At 34.8% G+C, this 17182-nt stretch overlaps 1 protein-coding gene across 6 annotated transcripts in view; it reads right to left on the reverse strand.

Moving 5' to 3' along the window:
• SMAD2 (SMAD family member 2) overlaps positions 1–17182 on the reverse strand; it is a 77910-nt gene that overhangs the window by 12621 nt on the left and 48107 nt on the right. For 5 of the 6 annotated variants that reach the window (XM_072829511.1, XM_072829509.1, XM_072829510.1 and 2 more), the window contains 5 exons: positions 15275–15364; positions 14052–14245; positions 12987–13121; positions 10103–10177; positions 769–822 (listed from right to left, as the gene is read on the reverse strand). In XM_072829511.1, the coding sequence (XP_072685612.1) occupies positions 769–822; positions 10103–10177; positions 12987–13121; positions 14052–14245; positions 15275–15364 (548 nt within the window). The remainder of the gene's footprint in view (positions 1–768; positions 823–10102; positions 10178–12986; positions 13122–14051; positions 14246–15274; positions 15365–17182) is intronic. The other variant, XM_072829513.1, reaches the window with a different exon arrangement.

A 17182-nucleotide genomic window follows, 5' to 3' on the forward strand; every position in this document is an offset into this window, starting at 1 on the left:
GAGACAGAATATGGAATCAAAAGAATCTACATATTTCATGGGAAAACTAGGACCACATAAATTTAACTTCTATCATTGATTAAAAGACACAAGGGGGGTTGCCTAGGTGGCTTAGTTGGTTAAGAGTCTGCCTTCAGCTCAGGTCATGATCCTGGAGACTTGGGATCAAGCCCTATGATGTCCTGCTCTCTGCAAAGTGGGGAGTCTGTTTCTCCCTCTGCCCCTCCCACTGCTTGTATTCTCTCTCTCTGTGCTCTCAAATAAAATTAAAGACACAAGGAATATCATGAAAAAAATGATAATTTTTAGAATAAATTCCTAATGTGTAGAAACTGAAGTGACATTCTGAAATACTGAGGTAAAATGAAGTCCAGGAATGGACTACACAATGTACACACACACACACACACACACACCCCTCTCCCATACCTCATACATGTGTGTATATGTATGGATATATACCTCTTAAAATAATTGTGATTACAAAATATATCCTAAAATAAACATGTCCATATAAATCTAGCCATAATAGGTCATAAAACTTTCCAGAAAGAATGATTTCCATGAATAGAAAGATTAGGTTTTTATGCTCATATATGCCAGTTGAAAACAGTTTTAGTAGTATCAAGACAAATTATTATTTTTAAGAAGCACGAATTTAAACAATCATTTGACTATTCACTGGAATCTGTTTATCATATACATGAAATATAACCTCAGAGTAACAGAGTAAAACGGTGGGGAGTGGGAGGAGTATTTGCAACTTACCCAAACTATGATTAACCGGGGAAAGAGTAGTAGGAGATAGTTCTGCTGGAGATCCTGAAACAAAAGGATTCAATCTTGTAATAGATGTGCAAGAATTTCCAGAACTTCTGACCAAATAATATAATTGGGGGGGAGGAGTTACATCTGGTTGTAATTAACTAAAACAAATAATACAGATAAGTTTACATCCTAAGAATTCTAAATATGCAACTGCTATATGAGAATTTAATTTTGAAATATAAAGACTTTGATATATAAAAGGTACAAGAGTATAAACGGTCCTAGCTTCCCCTTCCCAAAGGCTGCCTATGTTACCAGTTTCTTGTATATCCTTCCAGAAATATTCGAACCACATAAACAAATATGTTTTCTGTGCTCCCCACCTTGCTTTTTATATACAAATGTAACAGTTCTAACTTAGCATAATTTTATGTTCCTTACTCTATCAAGAATGTTGATGTGTCCCTATTTCTCTCTCTTCACACATTAGCCACGTAACCTCACATTATGGCGTATTATGATCCTATACTGATGGATACTCAGACTATTTTCAATCTTCTGCTTTATGAACCAAGACTGCAGTGACTAATCTTGTACATTTTACATACTTTTTCAATCATAGTATTGACCATTTAAAAGAGAAACTGCCAAGTCAAAAAGCTATAAACATCTATGATTTTGAAAGATTTTGCCTAAACTGTCACCTATAGAGGTTGTACCAGTTTACATTCCCTGTGGCAACATAAATGTGAGGGGATGCTTATGTTTTATCATTAACAGGTAAAAACATGGTTTTAACAAGCAGTTTTAATTCGTTTTTCACTTATAAATGACATGGAGCAAGCAGCTTTATACCTCTTGATATTTTATTTCCTTTCTGTGAATAGTCTTTTTGCTCGTTTCTACAGTGATGCAGGTCACTCTTCTCACCGATTTACAGGAGGCTCTTTATGTACTGGAGCTATTAGTCCTTTTATGTTATTGGTTGTAAATATTTGGTCATCTGTCTTACGACTCCTCATAATTTTGATTAAGCAGAATTTTAAAAATCTTTCATGTGTTTTATCCATTTTTGGGGTGTGTCACACTTTGATAAAACGATCATGACAGTTGGATATTCTTGACTTAGTCTTAAATTAAGGGGATATTTCTAGTATTTACCCATTAAATATGATGTGGATTTGGGGATGAGAGATAAAATTCCCTATGTAGCATTTTTGCATCAATAATCTCAAACGATGCTGGTCTGTAGACTTACATTGTAAGTGCAATGTTACACCGCCCCAAGAAGACAATCTAAAAGCTTTATCTTTTTTATATTCTATAAAAAGTATAAATAGCTCTGTAATAAAATATTTCTTAATAGTTTGGTAGAATTCCTGTGCAAAATTGTTTGCAGTTAGTAATTTTCTAGGGTTTACCCTAAGACATTTCTCTGTTTCTTCAATGAACATTTATTGTTAAGATAGCTCTATTTTCTAAAGTCAGTTTTGGTGAATTCTATTTTCTTAGAAAATTATCCATTTGTTCCAGTTTTAGGTAAACAGGTCAAACCTAGTCAAGAAAATAAAGAGAGGGGACAGAAATATATAAAAATAAGAAAAAAAAACACACAGAGAAAAAACAATTACTCAGAGACTATTCCACTGAATTCCATAATTTTCAAAACACATTTGTTGCAAATGTTGTTAATTAATGCTGTAATTACAGAGTACATTTCGTTTTCTGATCTTTTTTACATGTTTTAGGAAAGTTATGTAAAAAAAAACATGATAGCAATAGTGTAGATGTAGCATGACAGATCAGACCCCAGCCTCCCCACATCATGATAACCATGACATAAAATACCAGGTGACACACATGGAATGGCAACCCTCAGTACACAGATGACCCAAAAATACAGAACAGGTGATAATTATTTTTTAGAAGACAGAACAATCTTCCATAATAAAATTAAGTTCTTAAGTTCTTTTTTTGTTCCTCAGTTTGAAAAATCTGTTGGCAAGTCATAACAGATCCAACTAAGAAAGGTCAAAATATATTTAGAACAATGAAATAAAACTCACCATTTCCTGAAGCTGATATAGAATAAACAAAGCTACTGTGAGAAATGGAGGAAACTGCCCAATTATTCACATCTCTTAACTACTGATCCCTCTATTAAATACTTATCACTTAATAGAAATGATCAGTTAGAATTACAGATTTAGAAGAATGTTTCATTATAATCATACATAAAATTTTACAAAGTTAAATAAAGCTAACAATTTATTTGAAACTTTTTTGTAGAGAGGCAGGTTAATTGATAATTAAACTATTAGTTACTCATATATTCATGCTACTACTGAAGTCTGAAACTTCTGGTAATGAGAAGTAATAAATATCCTCAGTATTTAGGCAGTGGTTACTAGTAGTACTGGCAGCTAAAACATCTAGAGGAATCCTCGTATATCATAGCATACAAATTTGCATTTAGTTGGAGGATTCATTTTTCAACAAGGAAGCTTTAGATCAAAAGGAATGTGTATTAAATTTTTTATAAGTGCCAAAGTACTTCCCACCTCCCAAAATGTTTAGTCCCACCAACAACTGATGAGCTCCTGTTTCTTCACACTGTGCACTACCTCTACCTTTTGACATTTGCTTACTCTATTTTTTAATTTTAATTTTTGTTATAGTGCATTCATACACGTTTTGTCTATTTTTCTATTATCTATTATCTTTTTCTTCCTGATTTATAATTGGTTTTAAATTTTGAAATCAATTAGACTGGTCATTCCTTTGCAAATATTTCTCTGAGTTTTTGTTTCTTTTGATATAGCCTTCAAGGTGACATTAATTTTTTTTTAGTTTTAAAGATGTTTTTATTTTATTTATTTATTCATAAGAGACACACAGGGAGAGGCAGAGACACAGCAGAGGTAAAGACATAGCAGAGGAGAGGCAGGCTCCCTGTGGGGAGCCCGATGCAGGACTTGATCCCAGGACCCCGGAACAAGACCTGAGCCAAAGGCAGATGCTCAACCACTGAGCCACCTGGATGCCCCAACATTAATTTTTTAAATGAGACAATACTTTTAGCAGTTCTAGGTCCACAGCAAAAAGTTAGCAGAAAGTACCAAGAAATGCCATATACCCATGTATTTATACATGTACAATGTCCCCAGCAATGAGTATTTAACACCACAATGTTTCATTTGTTGCTATCAAGAAACTGACGTGGACACATTATTATCATTCAGAGCCCATAGTTTACATCAGAGTTCATTCTTGGTGTTGTACATTCTATGGATTTTGACAAACACATAATAACATATATTCACAATGTAGTATCATACAAAATAGCTTCACTACTCTAAAAATCCCCTGTGCTCTCTTTATTTCTTCCTCCCCTTTGGCCCCTGGAAATCACAGATATTTTAATTATGTCTATAGTCTCCCCCTTTCCAAAATGTCATACAGTTGGAATCATACAGTATGTAGCCTTTACAAAGACTGGCTTCTTTCACTTGCAATATGTATTTAAGGTTCCTCCATGTCTTTTCATGACGTGGTAGCTCATCTCTTTTTAGTGCTGAGTAGTAGTCCATTCTCTGGATGTACTGTTTATCTGTCCACTCACCTGGGTGCTTCCAAGTTTTGGCATTTATGAAAAAGCTGCTATATATACACAACCATTTCATGCTTCTGTGTGTCCATAAATTTTCAGCTCTTTTGGGTAAACACTATGGAGTATGACTGTTGGATCATATAGTGAGAGAATGTTTAGTTTTGTAAGAAGTTGCCAATGTGTCTTCCAGAGGAGCTGTACACCAGCAGTGAATGAGAGTTCCTGTCATTCTACATCCTCACAAGCATTAGGCCTTGCCAGTGTTTGGACTGTGGCCATTTTAATAGGTGTGGTGGTAACATTTCAAATCTTATTTATTCAAATTTGTCAATATTTTCTCTGATGGTTTTATATTTTACTTATTTCTTGCTCGGGTTATTTTAAAAACTCCTCATTGTCAAAGACTAAAAATTACAGGGTTTCATTTTTTATATTTAAATGTTTGCTCCAAGTGGAATTCATTTAGTATGAGATGAATTACATGTTTAGTATTTAATGTTAGGACTTTTTCAAGGAGTATTAAAATTAGTTTGAATTTCTTGAGCAAAATTAATGGCTAAAAATATATTAATAAGTTTGAGTAAATCAGCCAACCATAGATTAATAGCATGCAAATGAAAGCAATAAAAAGAGAATTATTCTTTTGTAAGGTATATACAAAAGGACAGTTCCAGGTCTTAAATGTATACCTTTGCTTTCATATTAGAGAAAATCCTGAAGAACTGAAATCATCTACTATTTCGTTTTTAGACCAAAAAAAAAGCTTTAAAAAGCAAGCTTTAAAAAATCTAATTTACTGAATACAGACCAAGTGCTTTTACAAACCTTTCAAAAAAAACTTGGAATCATGCTGGGGTACTCCTTCAGCTTTGGCCCTACCTAATCACCAAGCAAGTCCTACCTCAGCAATGTATCTTAAAAGCATGCATTTCTCCCTATGTTCTGAAATCAGCCAGAGGAAGTCTACTGCAGTAGTCACGAAAAGAATGTATAGGGACACCTGGGTAGCTCAGCAGTTGAACACCTCCCTTCGGCCCAGGGCATGATCCTGGGGTCCCAGGATTGAGTCCCACATCAGGCTCCCTGCACAGAGTCTGCTTCTCCCTCTGCCTGTGTCTCTGCCTCTGTGTGTCTCTCATGAATAAATAAATAAAATCTTAAAAAAAAAGGATGTACAGAATCTGACATCCTAAGTCCAAATTTGTCACTTTTTAGCTCTTTTTCTATGATGTCTATTTCAGCGTTGTGTTTTATTTTTATTTTTTGTAAACACTGAGTCTTTTAAAATTAAGAGTATAATTACTGCTAGATAATGGAAATTAATGGAATCTTATATTTTCTTGTTTTACCTTATTTTTTATAATGAATATTCACTTAGAGTAGAATTCAAAATGTTTCAGCATAATTTCATCTGCAAAAAATCCCTTTTGACACAGAATGGTAGAAATACTAGATAAAGCAAAAAAAATAAATAAATAAAAGACAAATTATATGTAATTTGTCAATTCCAGCTCAAAAAATATTTTTTTCTTGTGTTTCTTACTATGTCCCCTGCATTTTCAAATTTGCAATGAGCATGAATTCTGTTTATAATGAGAATAAAGGTGCTTTTCTTCTCTTTTTATTAACAATTTCTACAGAGTTCCCTTGTAACTAGAATGTAGAAGACAGAGAAAAACCCTGGCTCCTAAAATAATCATAAGAAAATATCAGAAACACTAAAACAATTTTGTTTTTCTTTAGAGTTACCGAAAAGCTATAGATCTATTTAAGTCTAAGTGAACTAGTTTGCAGAAGAGGGTGAAGTCTTCCTATAGAAGCAGAAAGTGGGGACCATCTTCATCCCTGTGAGCACCTGCCAAATTAGGACACAGATACACACAGGACTGGGCTTGCCAAAGAAAAAAATCAACTAACATTTTAATGGCCAAGTGCAGGTAAATGGAATCTGAGAAGCCCAAGCATGGAGGCAGTCCTGCTCTTCATCAGCTAATTCCAACCCACATGTTTTTAGCTGAGTACAAGGTGGCACAGAAAGTTTTAGGAGATCCTGCAGTCTTGCCATACTTGTATCCGAAAACCTGCTGAGGTAGGAGGTTGCCCCTATCTTCAAGCCTGTAGTGATCTGACATTAATTAAAACATCAAATCATCACCCCTAACCAACTCAACTCCTAATCATGTGGAACAGATCAGCTCTTCAACTTAGCAACTAGAAAGAGAAAAGGGGAAGGCTTTCCACGGGAGAATATTATCTATATTACTCTCTAGTATTATATTAGACACAATACCCAGCATCCAATTCAAACAAAAACAAAAACAAAAAACGATATGAAACATGCAAAGTAGTAGGAAAAACTGACCCTTAATGGAAAAATAAGTGAACAGAAGCAAACTACATATGAAGCTAATACTGCAATTAACAGATAAAGACTTTAAAATGGAAATTGTAAAACTGAAAAATAGATAATCTGAAATGAATTCACTGAACTGGTTTAAAAGGGACCAAAAGTTAGACCCACTTATATCACTTGATTTTTCAACAAAGGAGCCAAGGTAAGTCAATGGAGAAAGAAAGGGCTCTTCAACAAGTGGTCCCAAGACAACTGGACAAATGTCTAGAGGAATGGAAGGAAGAGCAGAAAAGTAAATATGCAGGTCAATACAAAAAGTTACTTGTTAATCCATTAAAAATTAAAAACAAAACAAAACAAAACAAAACAAAAACACCTCTCAGAGTCTAAGGCAAAAATAAGATACTGTGGGGTTTACAGACACGTGTAGGTAAGACAAATGACAAGGGCAGCACAGACAACAGGCAGGGGATGAAGCTGGTGTTAGCTGTGCATGAAGTTGTAAAATATTACAACTTAATAATGTAAGCAGAAGGCAACAAACCTGGAACATACCTTGTAATAACGAGATCACCCACCGAGAGAAAACTACTAAGTGGTACTGTTGAAAAGTCAAGAGAGTGAACAGAATGGATTCAAATATAAATATATTTGATTAATCTGAAGGAATTCCAGAAAATTAGGAACAGAGGAACAAAAATTAGATGGGACAAACAGAAGAGAAACAGTAAAATAGTAACCCAAACCCAATGATATCAATAATGACATTACATAAAAATAGACAAAATATTCCAATTAAAAGACAGAGATTGATAAAGACATGCATGATAAAGACATGCAATGCTGTCTACAAGGGACACACTTTCCATATAAAGCTACAGACAGCAAAAGTAAAAGGATGAGAACTCTACCACACAACCATTGAAATAAGTAAGATATGGTGATGTGACCAGGAGACACACTTTATACCATCAGAAGGACATAAGTATTCTGAGTGTGTGCCAGCTAATGACAGACTCAAAATACGTGAAGCCAAAGCTGATAGGGCCAACACCAGAGCTGGAGACATTAACACTGCTCTCCATTACAGACGGGGAAAGTAGAAAAAAATGAGATTAGAAGATCTAAAACCTCTGTTCAACATGCCCTAAATGACATAGAGAACCCTGTAAACACAGAACATTCTTTTAGATCTTACATGGGACTCTTCTCAACACAAATAAGCCATGCTATGGCATAAAATGATTTTTAGAGTTTTAGTAAATCGCCAGACTGAAATCATGCATAGTATATTTTGGAGCATAATAGAATTCAGTTAGAAATCAATAAAGTATCTAGAAAATCCCTACAATTCTAAAAAACCAGAGTTTAAAGTTTAAAATTTAATTCTAAATTGTGGTCCTACATCAGAACTTTGCCATGGCACTGAGAGAGGAATGGATAGCAGGTAGAAGACTGGTAGTTAAACCAACTTTTAGCCTCTCATGAATCAAATATGCACACTGTCATTACAGGAAATAATTTACATGTATTCTTTCAAAAAAGTAACATTTCCCCACTGAAACAGAATAAGAAATATGTTAGGTTCAAAGCAAGCCCCAGAACACTGAATCCATTTTAGTTGATTCCATTTAGTTTCCCCTTCTCAAATTTGACCCTTTAGCATAACCACTGATTATCTCAACCTTATTGCTCCTCCCCTGCATCACAGTTCTATGATCAAACAGGGATTTATGCACTAACTGGAATCCTTGTGGCCTTCTGTGACTCGCTTCTTTCACTTAATATAATGCTTTCAGGGTTCATCTATGTTGTACCATGTATCAGTACATCGTTCTTTTATCTGGTTAAATAATATTTTGACATAGAAATATACTTCATTTTCCATTCATCATTTGATGCACAACTGGGTTCCTTTTACTTTTGGACTAGAAGGGTAAAACTTCAGTGAACATTTATGTACAAGTTCAGTGTGAACATATTTTCAATTTTCATGGTATATAGCTAGGAGTGAAACTGCTAGGTCACACAGTTATTCTAGATTTATCTTTTTAAAGAACAACAAACTTTTCCAAAGCAACCCAACCATTTTGCATTCCCAACAGCAACAAATGAAACTCCAAGTTGTCCACATCCTCACCAACACCTGCCACTGTCCTTTTCTGATCATAGCCATTGTTGTGGGTATGAAGTGGTATGGCACTGTGGTTTTGATTTGCATTTCCCTGATGGCTAATGATGTTGAGCATCTTTTTCTGGCATTCACTTTTGAATGTCACAATGGCAGTGGTCCAAAAAGGAACATGGCTGGTTCAGGAATACTGATCTATGCGATACAGGTGTGTTAGGAAGATATATTTGGAAAGTCAAATATCATCTGCAGTTAGGACATCTGCATTAATATGTACATGTTATTTCTAATGATCATTAGATTATTTGCATTTCTTGGTTATCTACTACTCTGAACAGTTACAAGTATGATAAGCTACAGCAGAAGTTTATCTGGAAGTCTAATAGCAGAAAGATTTAAACAACAGAATTATTGTAAAAGTTGGTGCCCAGCCCCCCCACTCCTGTCAATGTTAATTCATTTAAGAATAACTTAGATTATCATAATTATAGAATGTTCTAGTATAAACTGTGTAGGAAAGCTGATGGTGTAATGACAGGCTGTGATATTAAAATATCCAATCCTTAAGATTACAGACAGGTGGTACAGAGCAAACCAGACAATTACAATGACACCACAGCTACTTCCCTGGTAACCTAATTAGTTCTGGCAGATTATACATTTTATTACATAATAACTGTTTGAAAGCTTTGACATGCTGCTAAAAACTTTTTCTCCACTGTGTCTGGAGCCCATAGCTAAAAATTAGAAATTAATTGAATTAGGTCAGGTACAAGGTATTTTGTGTAAACAATTTCCTACCCTTGAGAACTCACTCTTAAGTTAAAAGAGCACTGAAAATCTGATCCCTATCTCCCACCTCCGTATTTCTCAGAAAATCTGTTACTGGGCTCATTATGGTTTTTCATCACAAAGACATTTATTCATTGGGTAACTAAAACTTTGAACAGAAGCACAGAATACTTAAACAGAAAAGTACTGGAGTGCTCTCAAATTTTCATATAATCTAATGAGAGAAAACTGTAACAATTATTCTGCAGAGTAGCATGTGTTACTTTTTCATTGACAACAGGTCCCTCCCTTAGATGGTTCAAATATAATTACATCAATATAGAAGGTTCTTTTTGTAATATATGTCCCAACTTTTCTACATTAAAGAGTCACAGGTAATTCTTGGGGGTCTCAAACTGGGCATAAATGTGTATCTCATTATGGTGGAATTTGGAAAGATAGGTTTTACCTGTATCCATACTTTGGTTCAACTGTTGATCACTTGTTTCTCCATCCTCACTGATATATCCAGGAGGGGGCGTTTCTACAAAAGTTTAGAACAAATCAAGCAGAGTTGCAAATGAATCAATAGCACCACCTTTTTCCTAGCTATCAAAGATAACCAAAGAATCAATATGAATAATAAATATGAATATTATATAGCATTATTATAAAATGCAATTATTTGGTTCTGAGGGCTTAGGATTCAGGTTCTGATCCAAATCTTACAGGTGAATCCATAAAGCCTACTTGTAATATAATCAAGCTCTCTAGGCATATTTTCTTAGCTAGTATTTACATATCTGGCTCATTCCCATATGTATATTTTCTGGGGCAAGAGCCAAAAATAGAACTTCCAAGATGCCTCAGTTCTGACTCAGTATGCTTCAAAGGAATTAGTACCTACATTTTTTTTTTTTTTTTTTTTAAATAATGGCCATCATGGATGCATACACCTAGGAGATGACTGAAGGACACACAACATTCATGAGATTTCGGGTCACAAAGTAATATGGGCTTACATTGGGTTCTCAGAGCAAAATACAGTAATATATTTCAGGACAAGTCTAGCTTGAATTCCTCCTAAAAAGTATATTTCTCCAGGGATTTCTAACCAGTAAATCCTGAGTGTTTGAAACAGAAATTTAAATTCAAACACAAACTACTGCACAAACCTGAGGCAAAATACTCCCTGAAAAGAAGATTCCAGTGTGCCACTTCCAACATGCTTAATGAATAAAATGTTTATATTCAGGAGGCGTCTGAATAGCTGAATGAACTTCATGTAAAATAAATACATGCGTATATAATTTTACCAATTATAATTTTAAGGAAGAAAAATAAGTTTAAGTGATTATCAACAGTTTAACATTTACATGGCTGGGCAGTTGTAAGAAAATTCAAGATAAGTAATTATCAAAACAGAGAGGGAGAAATGTGGGTGAGAGGGCTCCTTCCCCAAAGCCTTCACATTCTCCCTTCAATACACTGAGTGCAAATCTGAACTTTAAGTAGAGAAGTCTTCATTTAGTGTCAGTACCCTAAATCCTTATGAAATTCTAAGAATAAGATAAAATACCTTCATATGCTCAAACAATAAAGAACACAAAAACAAGATGAATACATATCAATATGAATGATCTTAAAGGTTAGAGCTAACAAAATTAAACAGGGCTAGGTTTTGTCAGTTTAACCACCCATATCTCAAAGATCTAAACAGGAAGAAATACTGAATTTTTAAATGCTTTATCCTGTTTTACTTTTCTCCATTATTATCTACAAAATAATAAATAATAAAGCTATTAAGCATTTTGGAGAAAATACTAAAATTTCTTTGAAAGTGGAACAAAAAGTGTCCGTTTTTTAGCTTTTACTGTCATTCGGCACCAAGTAAAGCCCCATTGCCCAGAAAAGCAAATAGTTGTGACCCACTTTTGATTTCCAACTTTGTAAAATAAACCAAATCTAAACAAAGAAAGAAAGGAAAATAAATCCAAACATCTCCACCACAAGTAAAAGCCATTAATCACTTTAACATCCTTCCAAATAATTACTGGGGAGGTGTCTTACAAGACTATACGCATACACCATGGTTTCTGAGTATTGTTGAATAATACAAATTCCCACACCAAAGACTTAATTTGCACCACCTACACCACACACACATAGCTACCTCCACCCAAGTCTTCTCCCAAGCAAGTGGCCTGGTCCAGTCCTGCCCTCCCCTGCTAGTCCACACTCCACTCCACTCTATGCCTTTCTCTCCTGACTTCTCAAAAAGTTTGCTTCCTGTCAACTTAAAAGGAAGTCTTAAACTCTCTTTTGGAGTAAAATAATAGTTGGAAAAAATGCACATTAAAACAATCAGGAAATGCTTTCTACCTTTAAAATGAGCTATTTTTAAAAATCCTTTTTTTTGGTTATGTTTTTAAAATGGTCTTCAATGAACAAGCACTATTTCCATGAGACACATTGATCTTTTTTAAATGTATCTGAAACTAAGTTCCTTACAGCAAGTAAGAGTAGAATGGAGAAATATTACAATAGAATAAAAAAACTGAGACACTATAAACTATCCAATGTATAACTTAATCCTCATCCTACTATTATTCATTTAGTTTCTGCTAGGAAAAACAAAAAACAACAAAAAAAAAAACAGAAAAGGAAAACACAAAGAAAGTAAGAAAATGTTAGCTGTTCTTCTAAAAAAAAAATAGTGAAAACTAAAACTGCCTCATGGCATACTACTAGATCACACAAAATAGTAATTAGAGTGGGATTTGAGAACCATGTGGTTAAATTCATCTATTTTTCAGCAGAGGTTACTGAAGCCCAGATGAAAAAGAACTAAATTAGAGGATTTATGATTTTCAGTACAGCAGTGCTGCTGTATCTTAGAAATCAAATATTCCATCTCCTACAGAAATGTTCCATTTCTCTTGACCATTATCAAACTATCTATGAAAATGATTATTTGGTCGATTTTTAGTGATACTTGTTCCAGGAACATGGCTTTCATGTTCAACTTATTTTGCTTACATTCTGCATCTCTCTTAGCTTCAACAACTAAGACGAACTTACTAAGATCTTTGCTTTTCTGCTTCTCACAGTACTTTGATTAAAGCCACTGCAAAAGAAAATGAAATATAAAGTATAACTTCTCCAGGCCTATCTGTTTCAGATATGAGGCTTATACAGGTCACATCATCATCAACCAACAAAGTAGACTGTTCTATTCAAAATCAAGAAACATTTTTTTAAAAAGTCAAACCACAATTTATGAATACTTGAAAGTTTATGAATAAAATTTGTATCCATCCCAATTTTTAGGAGACTCGGGAAGGCAAAAATACCTGGAATGTAATTACTCTGTGGCTCGATTCCCGCTGGGAAATTAGTGTTTTCTGGAATGGAGTGGGTATAATCATCCAGAGGAGGCAGTTCTGTTAGGATCTCAGTGTGCCGTGGCACTAATACCGGAGGCAAAACTAAAAGAATAAAAGGGATCCAAGTTAACAGCAAAGAACAAAGGATGGGCACCGGGGGAGAGGGGGCCACACCAGACCTTTACTGAAAAATTTCACACACATTTAAAAAAAAGAAGAAAGTGGCCTGTTTAATTTTTTTAAAATTTAGGGTTTACCAACTTGGCATTATACCAGTTACTGAGAAATTGACAAATCTGATTTAACTCGCCATGTAGTTCAGCATCTAAATTTCCAAGTTCCCATTTATCCTGTACTTTGAGGAGCAAGGTCATTCTGGGAGGTGTGGACAGACCCTCCTTCACAGGAAGTCAGATTTAGGACATTTCTAAAAATATAGCTGTGTGCTCTTTAAAAGTTTCAAGTACACAGCTAACTAAACTAAAAGTCTTGCCATGAGCTTCACTCATTTGCTTTCATGCAAACAATGACATTAAAATACTTCAAAAAGAGGCTCAAAGAACAAAACGAGTGAATGCAGCTTGGGCAGCACATAGGTAAAGCAGTCCATCGGTTTAGTTCCGAGCAGACTGTGAATCTAGGGATTAGAACTTCCTAGATATGTAACTCTGAGGTCAAATGGTGTGTTCTCCCAAGAAACGGACATACCTGACCTAAGGTTGAATGAACCTAAGGTTCATTTTTCATAATTAAAACATTTAAAAAGTACTTTAAACTACTAGTGAATGAGACACTGAATTTCAGGTAATTTATTAGAATTTTACACCAAAGTTTCCCAGGGGCAATTACATATGAGCATCTAATATACTTAAGTTTAAGCATTTAATTTAAAACAAGGGAAAAGCCCCAATTTTTCTACCTGGTGTCTCAACTCTCTGGTAGTGGTAAGGGTTTACACATACTTCATCCTTTTTAAGATTAAAAGCATATTCGCACTTTTCAAAAAAAGGGAAAAAGCCCCAATTTTTCTACCTGGTGTCTCAACTCTCTGGTAGTGGTAAGGGTTTACACATACTTCATCCTTTTTAAGATTAAAAGCATATTCGCAGTTTTCAATTGCTTTGAGTTCATGGTGACTGTGAAGGTCAGGCCAGCGCCACAATCGGCAATATATCACGTGTGGTAGTCCTTTCCGATGAGACACTTGCAGACGGCCATCCAGAGACCTGTTGAGAAGCAAGGGGAAAGAAAGGTGGGAGGTTTAGAAACAAAGTAGATGCAGTTGATTGGGCTACATTAATACAATAAGAGCATAAAGAAAGGAATGACAGACATTTAGTTAGTTTTAGTGAGTACAAAGGAAGAAAAATGTACTATTTGATGGGTCTGCTACAAAGTAAGCAGCACTAGCAGAGGTTTCTCATAAATATGCTACATAAATGACTCGAATGTCAATGAATGGCTAACCACTTGGGAAGAAATTGATTTTTTAAAAAAGGACCATATAGCATACTTGAAAAACTTTTTGTCAATTTCTATTCTTGAGTAAATCAAACTTTATCTAGGGATGCTTTGAAGGGCATTAATACTCTAGGTGACTGAATTATCAAAAAAAGGAACTAGTGTGAAGAATGGTGAGTACCAACAATGATGTAAAGTAACTTACTCAAACTAATGTAGCTCACTACCCAGTTGTGATTGTTTTGAGTACCAAGGTGTAGTTCTAGAGCTCACACAGTAATGCAGATGGTGATGAATACAATGAGATGAAATGGACAATACCAGTATGTTCCAAAAGAGAATAAGGTGATTTTTAAAATAAAAGAGAACATAAAATGAGTTAGCCTAGCGTTAACTGTGATAAAAGGGGTTTGGTAAATAACTATGCATTTATTAGTATAAAGAAGATGAGATTTAGATGATAGCAAGAAATTTAGCAAAAACTGGTTATAGCTCTACTTGAAAATTAGGCCAACAACAGATTATAACCTAATCTCAAACTCAAATGAGAATATAGTTATCAAAGTTCCTATTCTTCAGGGGATGCAATAATTTAAAGAAGATTCAAAGCTAGAATTTCATTGATCAAAACATCAGCTGACACATTTCATATATCGTTAATACTGGCAGGCAGGTATTTTAAATGCATGCCTTATTTACATTAAGGAAACATCCTAGGCAACCCGTTAACAGGTCTTCCAAAACAGCCCCCCGCCCCAAGATGGCTAGGATTCCATAGAGGGCAGAATATTCACCTGGTTTGTTCAGAGAAGCTGTAAAGGCCTGTTGTATCCCACTGATCTATCGTATTTGGTGTACTCAGTCCCCAAATTTCAGAGCAAGTGCTGTGCATAAATTGAAAAACAAAAAATTGATGTGAACATGGAAGCATGGTTATTCAAAATACCATGATGTAAAACATGGAAAATGTACAGAATACTTCCTTCACCCAGAAAATATATATATTGCTTCACTTTTTCACGGGCTTTTAGTGCTGGTTTCTATATTTTCCACATGAAGGAAGCCAATAAAATGGAACATGTGACTCCAGATAAGTTATGATTATGTTTTAAAAATGTGAACACCAATGCTCTCTAGCTTCATGAAATCATATTTATAATGCCCCTTCCAATTTCCTCTACTCGTAACAAAAGACTAATACCTATGCCATTAGCCTTACTAAGACTGCTTCATTTTATAATCTAGTTTTTTTTAAAAACTTATCTAAAAATGGATGTCAACTGGTCTTTTTAATACAGGAAAATTTTCACTTAAATTAGATACATATCCACAGTTAAGATTTTCACACTATTTGTCTGAGAAACTTACATATTCAGTTTTATTAAAGTTATTATTGCTCTCCTATTACTACATAGGAGAAGGAAGTGCATTCTGAAGTCATTCAAACATAACATATCACCTTAAAAGCTTTAAGAAATTGCTGGAGGACAAAAGATACGTGAAAGCACCAAATTCTTAAAAGACAGTATGAATATGAAAAATCTGCTACATCTAGTTTTCAAAAATCAATACATCTGAAGGCAACAGACCAGGAAGACCTCAAACTTTTTCTTCTACATTTCTTTCCAGAACATGGGCAGCCTAAAGATAATTCTCCCTATTTCCTTGCCATGACTTTATTTCACAGTAACTTCTCATCGGTGGGCAAACTTTTGCCTGTCAACGCGTCTCAGGTCACAAGCTGTGCCTTTACAATCAGAGTCAAAAGGTAATTCTGAAAACAAATTCAAACTCCATTTCTCACATATTCCAAAACCATCAAAATTTCAAAGAGGAGGAAGAACCGTTTCAAAACAATTTTTTAAAATAAAATCAAGCAACTGATTAAACTCCAGATGTATATATTACTAATGAGCTAACTTAATCAACATCTCAAAGGATACTAGTGACAAGTGCTGTCTTCCTGTGGCCTGGCAACACACCTAGAAGGGGCTAGTGGGCCTCTTGCAGAGGCACCTGGCTGCAGACATAACTCCCCATGCCATGCCCTGGGGGCTACAGCAACTATACTTGGTGGTTTTTACAAATGCATTTTCAGACACTATCCAGTACCCTTTTAAGGTATTTACAGTCTCTTGCTTTTTAGGCTGTAGAAATCTTTCATTTCCTAAACAACCCAAGAAAGAAACAGTCAGGAAACTGGAGGATAATTTAAATCTCTTTTCTCCAAAGATATACTAATACACCCATGGCATACATGGTTCTTTTAAAGATATTTATCGAATATCTACCAAAAACACAGAGCACCAAGTAGTTTAAATTGTGATAAAATCAACTACATTCTGGAATGTGATGAATCCGCAGCATTGAAACCTCATAAAGAAAAGTATACAGCTTACTCTTCATCTTGCAAAAATAATTAACAAAATATTAGATCAAGAGGCTATTCTGCTATTATGAGAGCTTAATGAAGATTTCACTCAATTAATTCTGACATGGACACAGAACCAGAATCTAAAAGAGAGCACAAAGAGCTTAAGTTCAGCTTGAATCAAGCCTTGAAATAAATCAGAAAACAATAAACAGTTGTTGTTCAGAACATGCAATCAATCTGGGCAAGTGGACCTAGATCCCCATGCTAACTCAGCCACTTTCCAACTTCCATCACAGGCTATGTTTAAGCAGGAGTCCTACTGTTTACT

The sequence above is a fragment of the Canis lupus genome, chromosome 6, assembly GCF_048164855.1.
Source record: "Canis lupus baileyi chromosome 6, mCanLup2.hap1, whole genome shotgun sequence".
NCBI classification, from domain to species: Eukaryota; Metazoa; Chordata; class Mammalia; order Carnivora; family Canidae; genus Canis; species Canis lupus.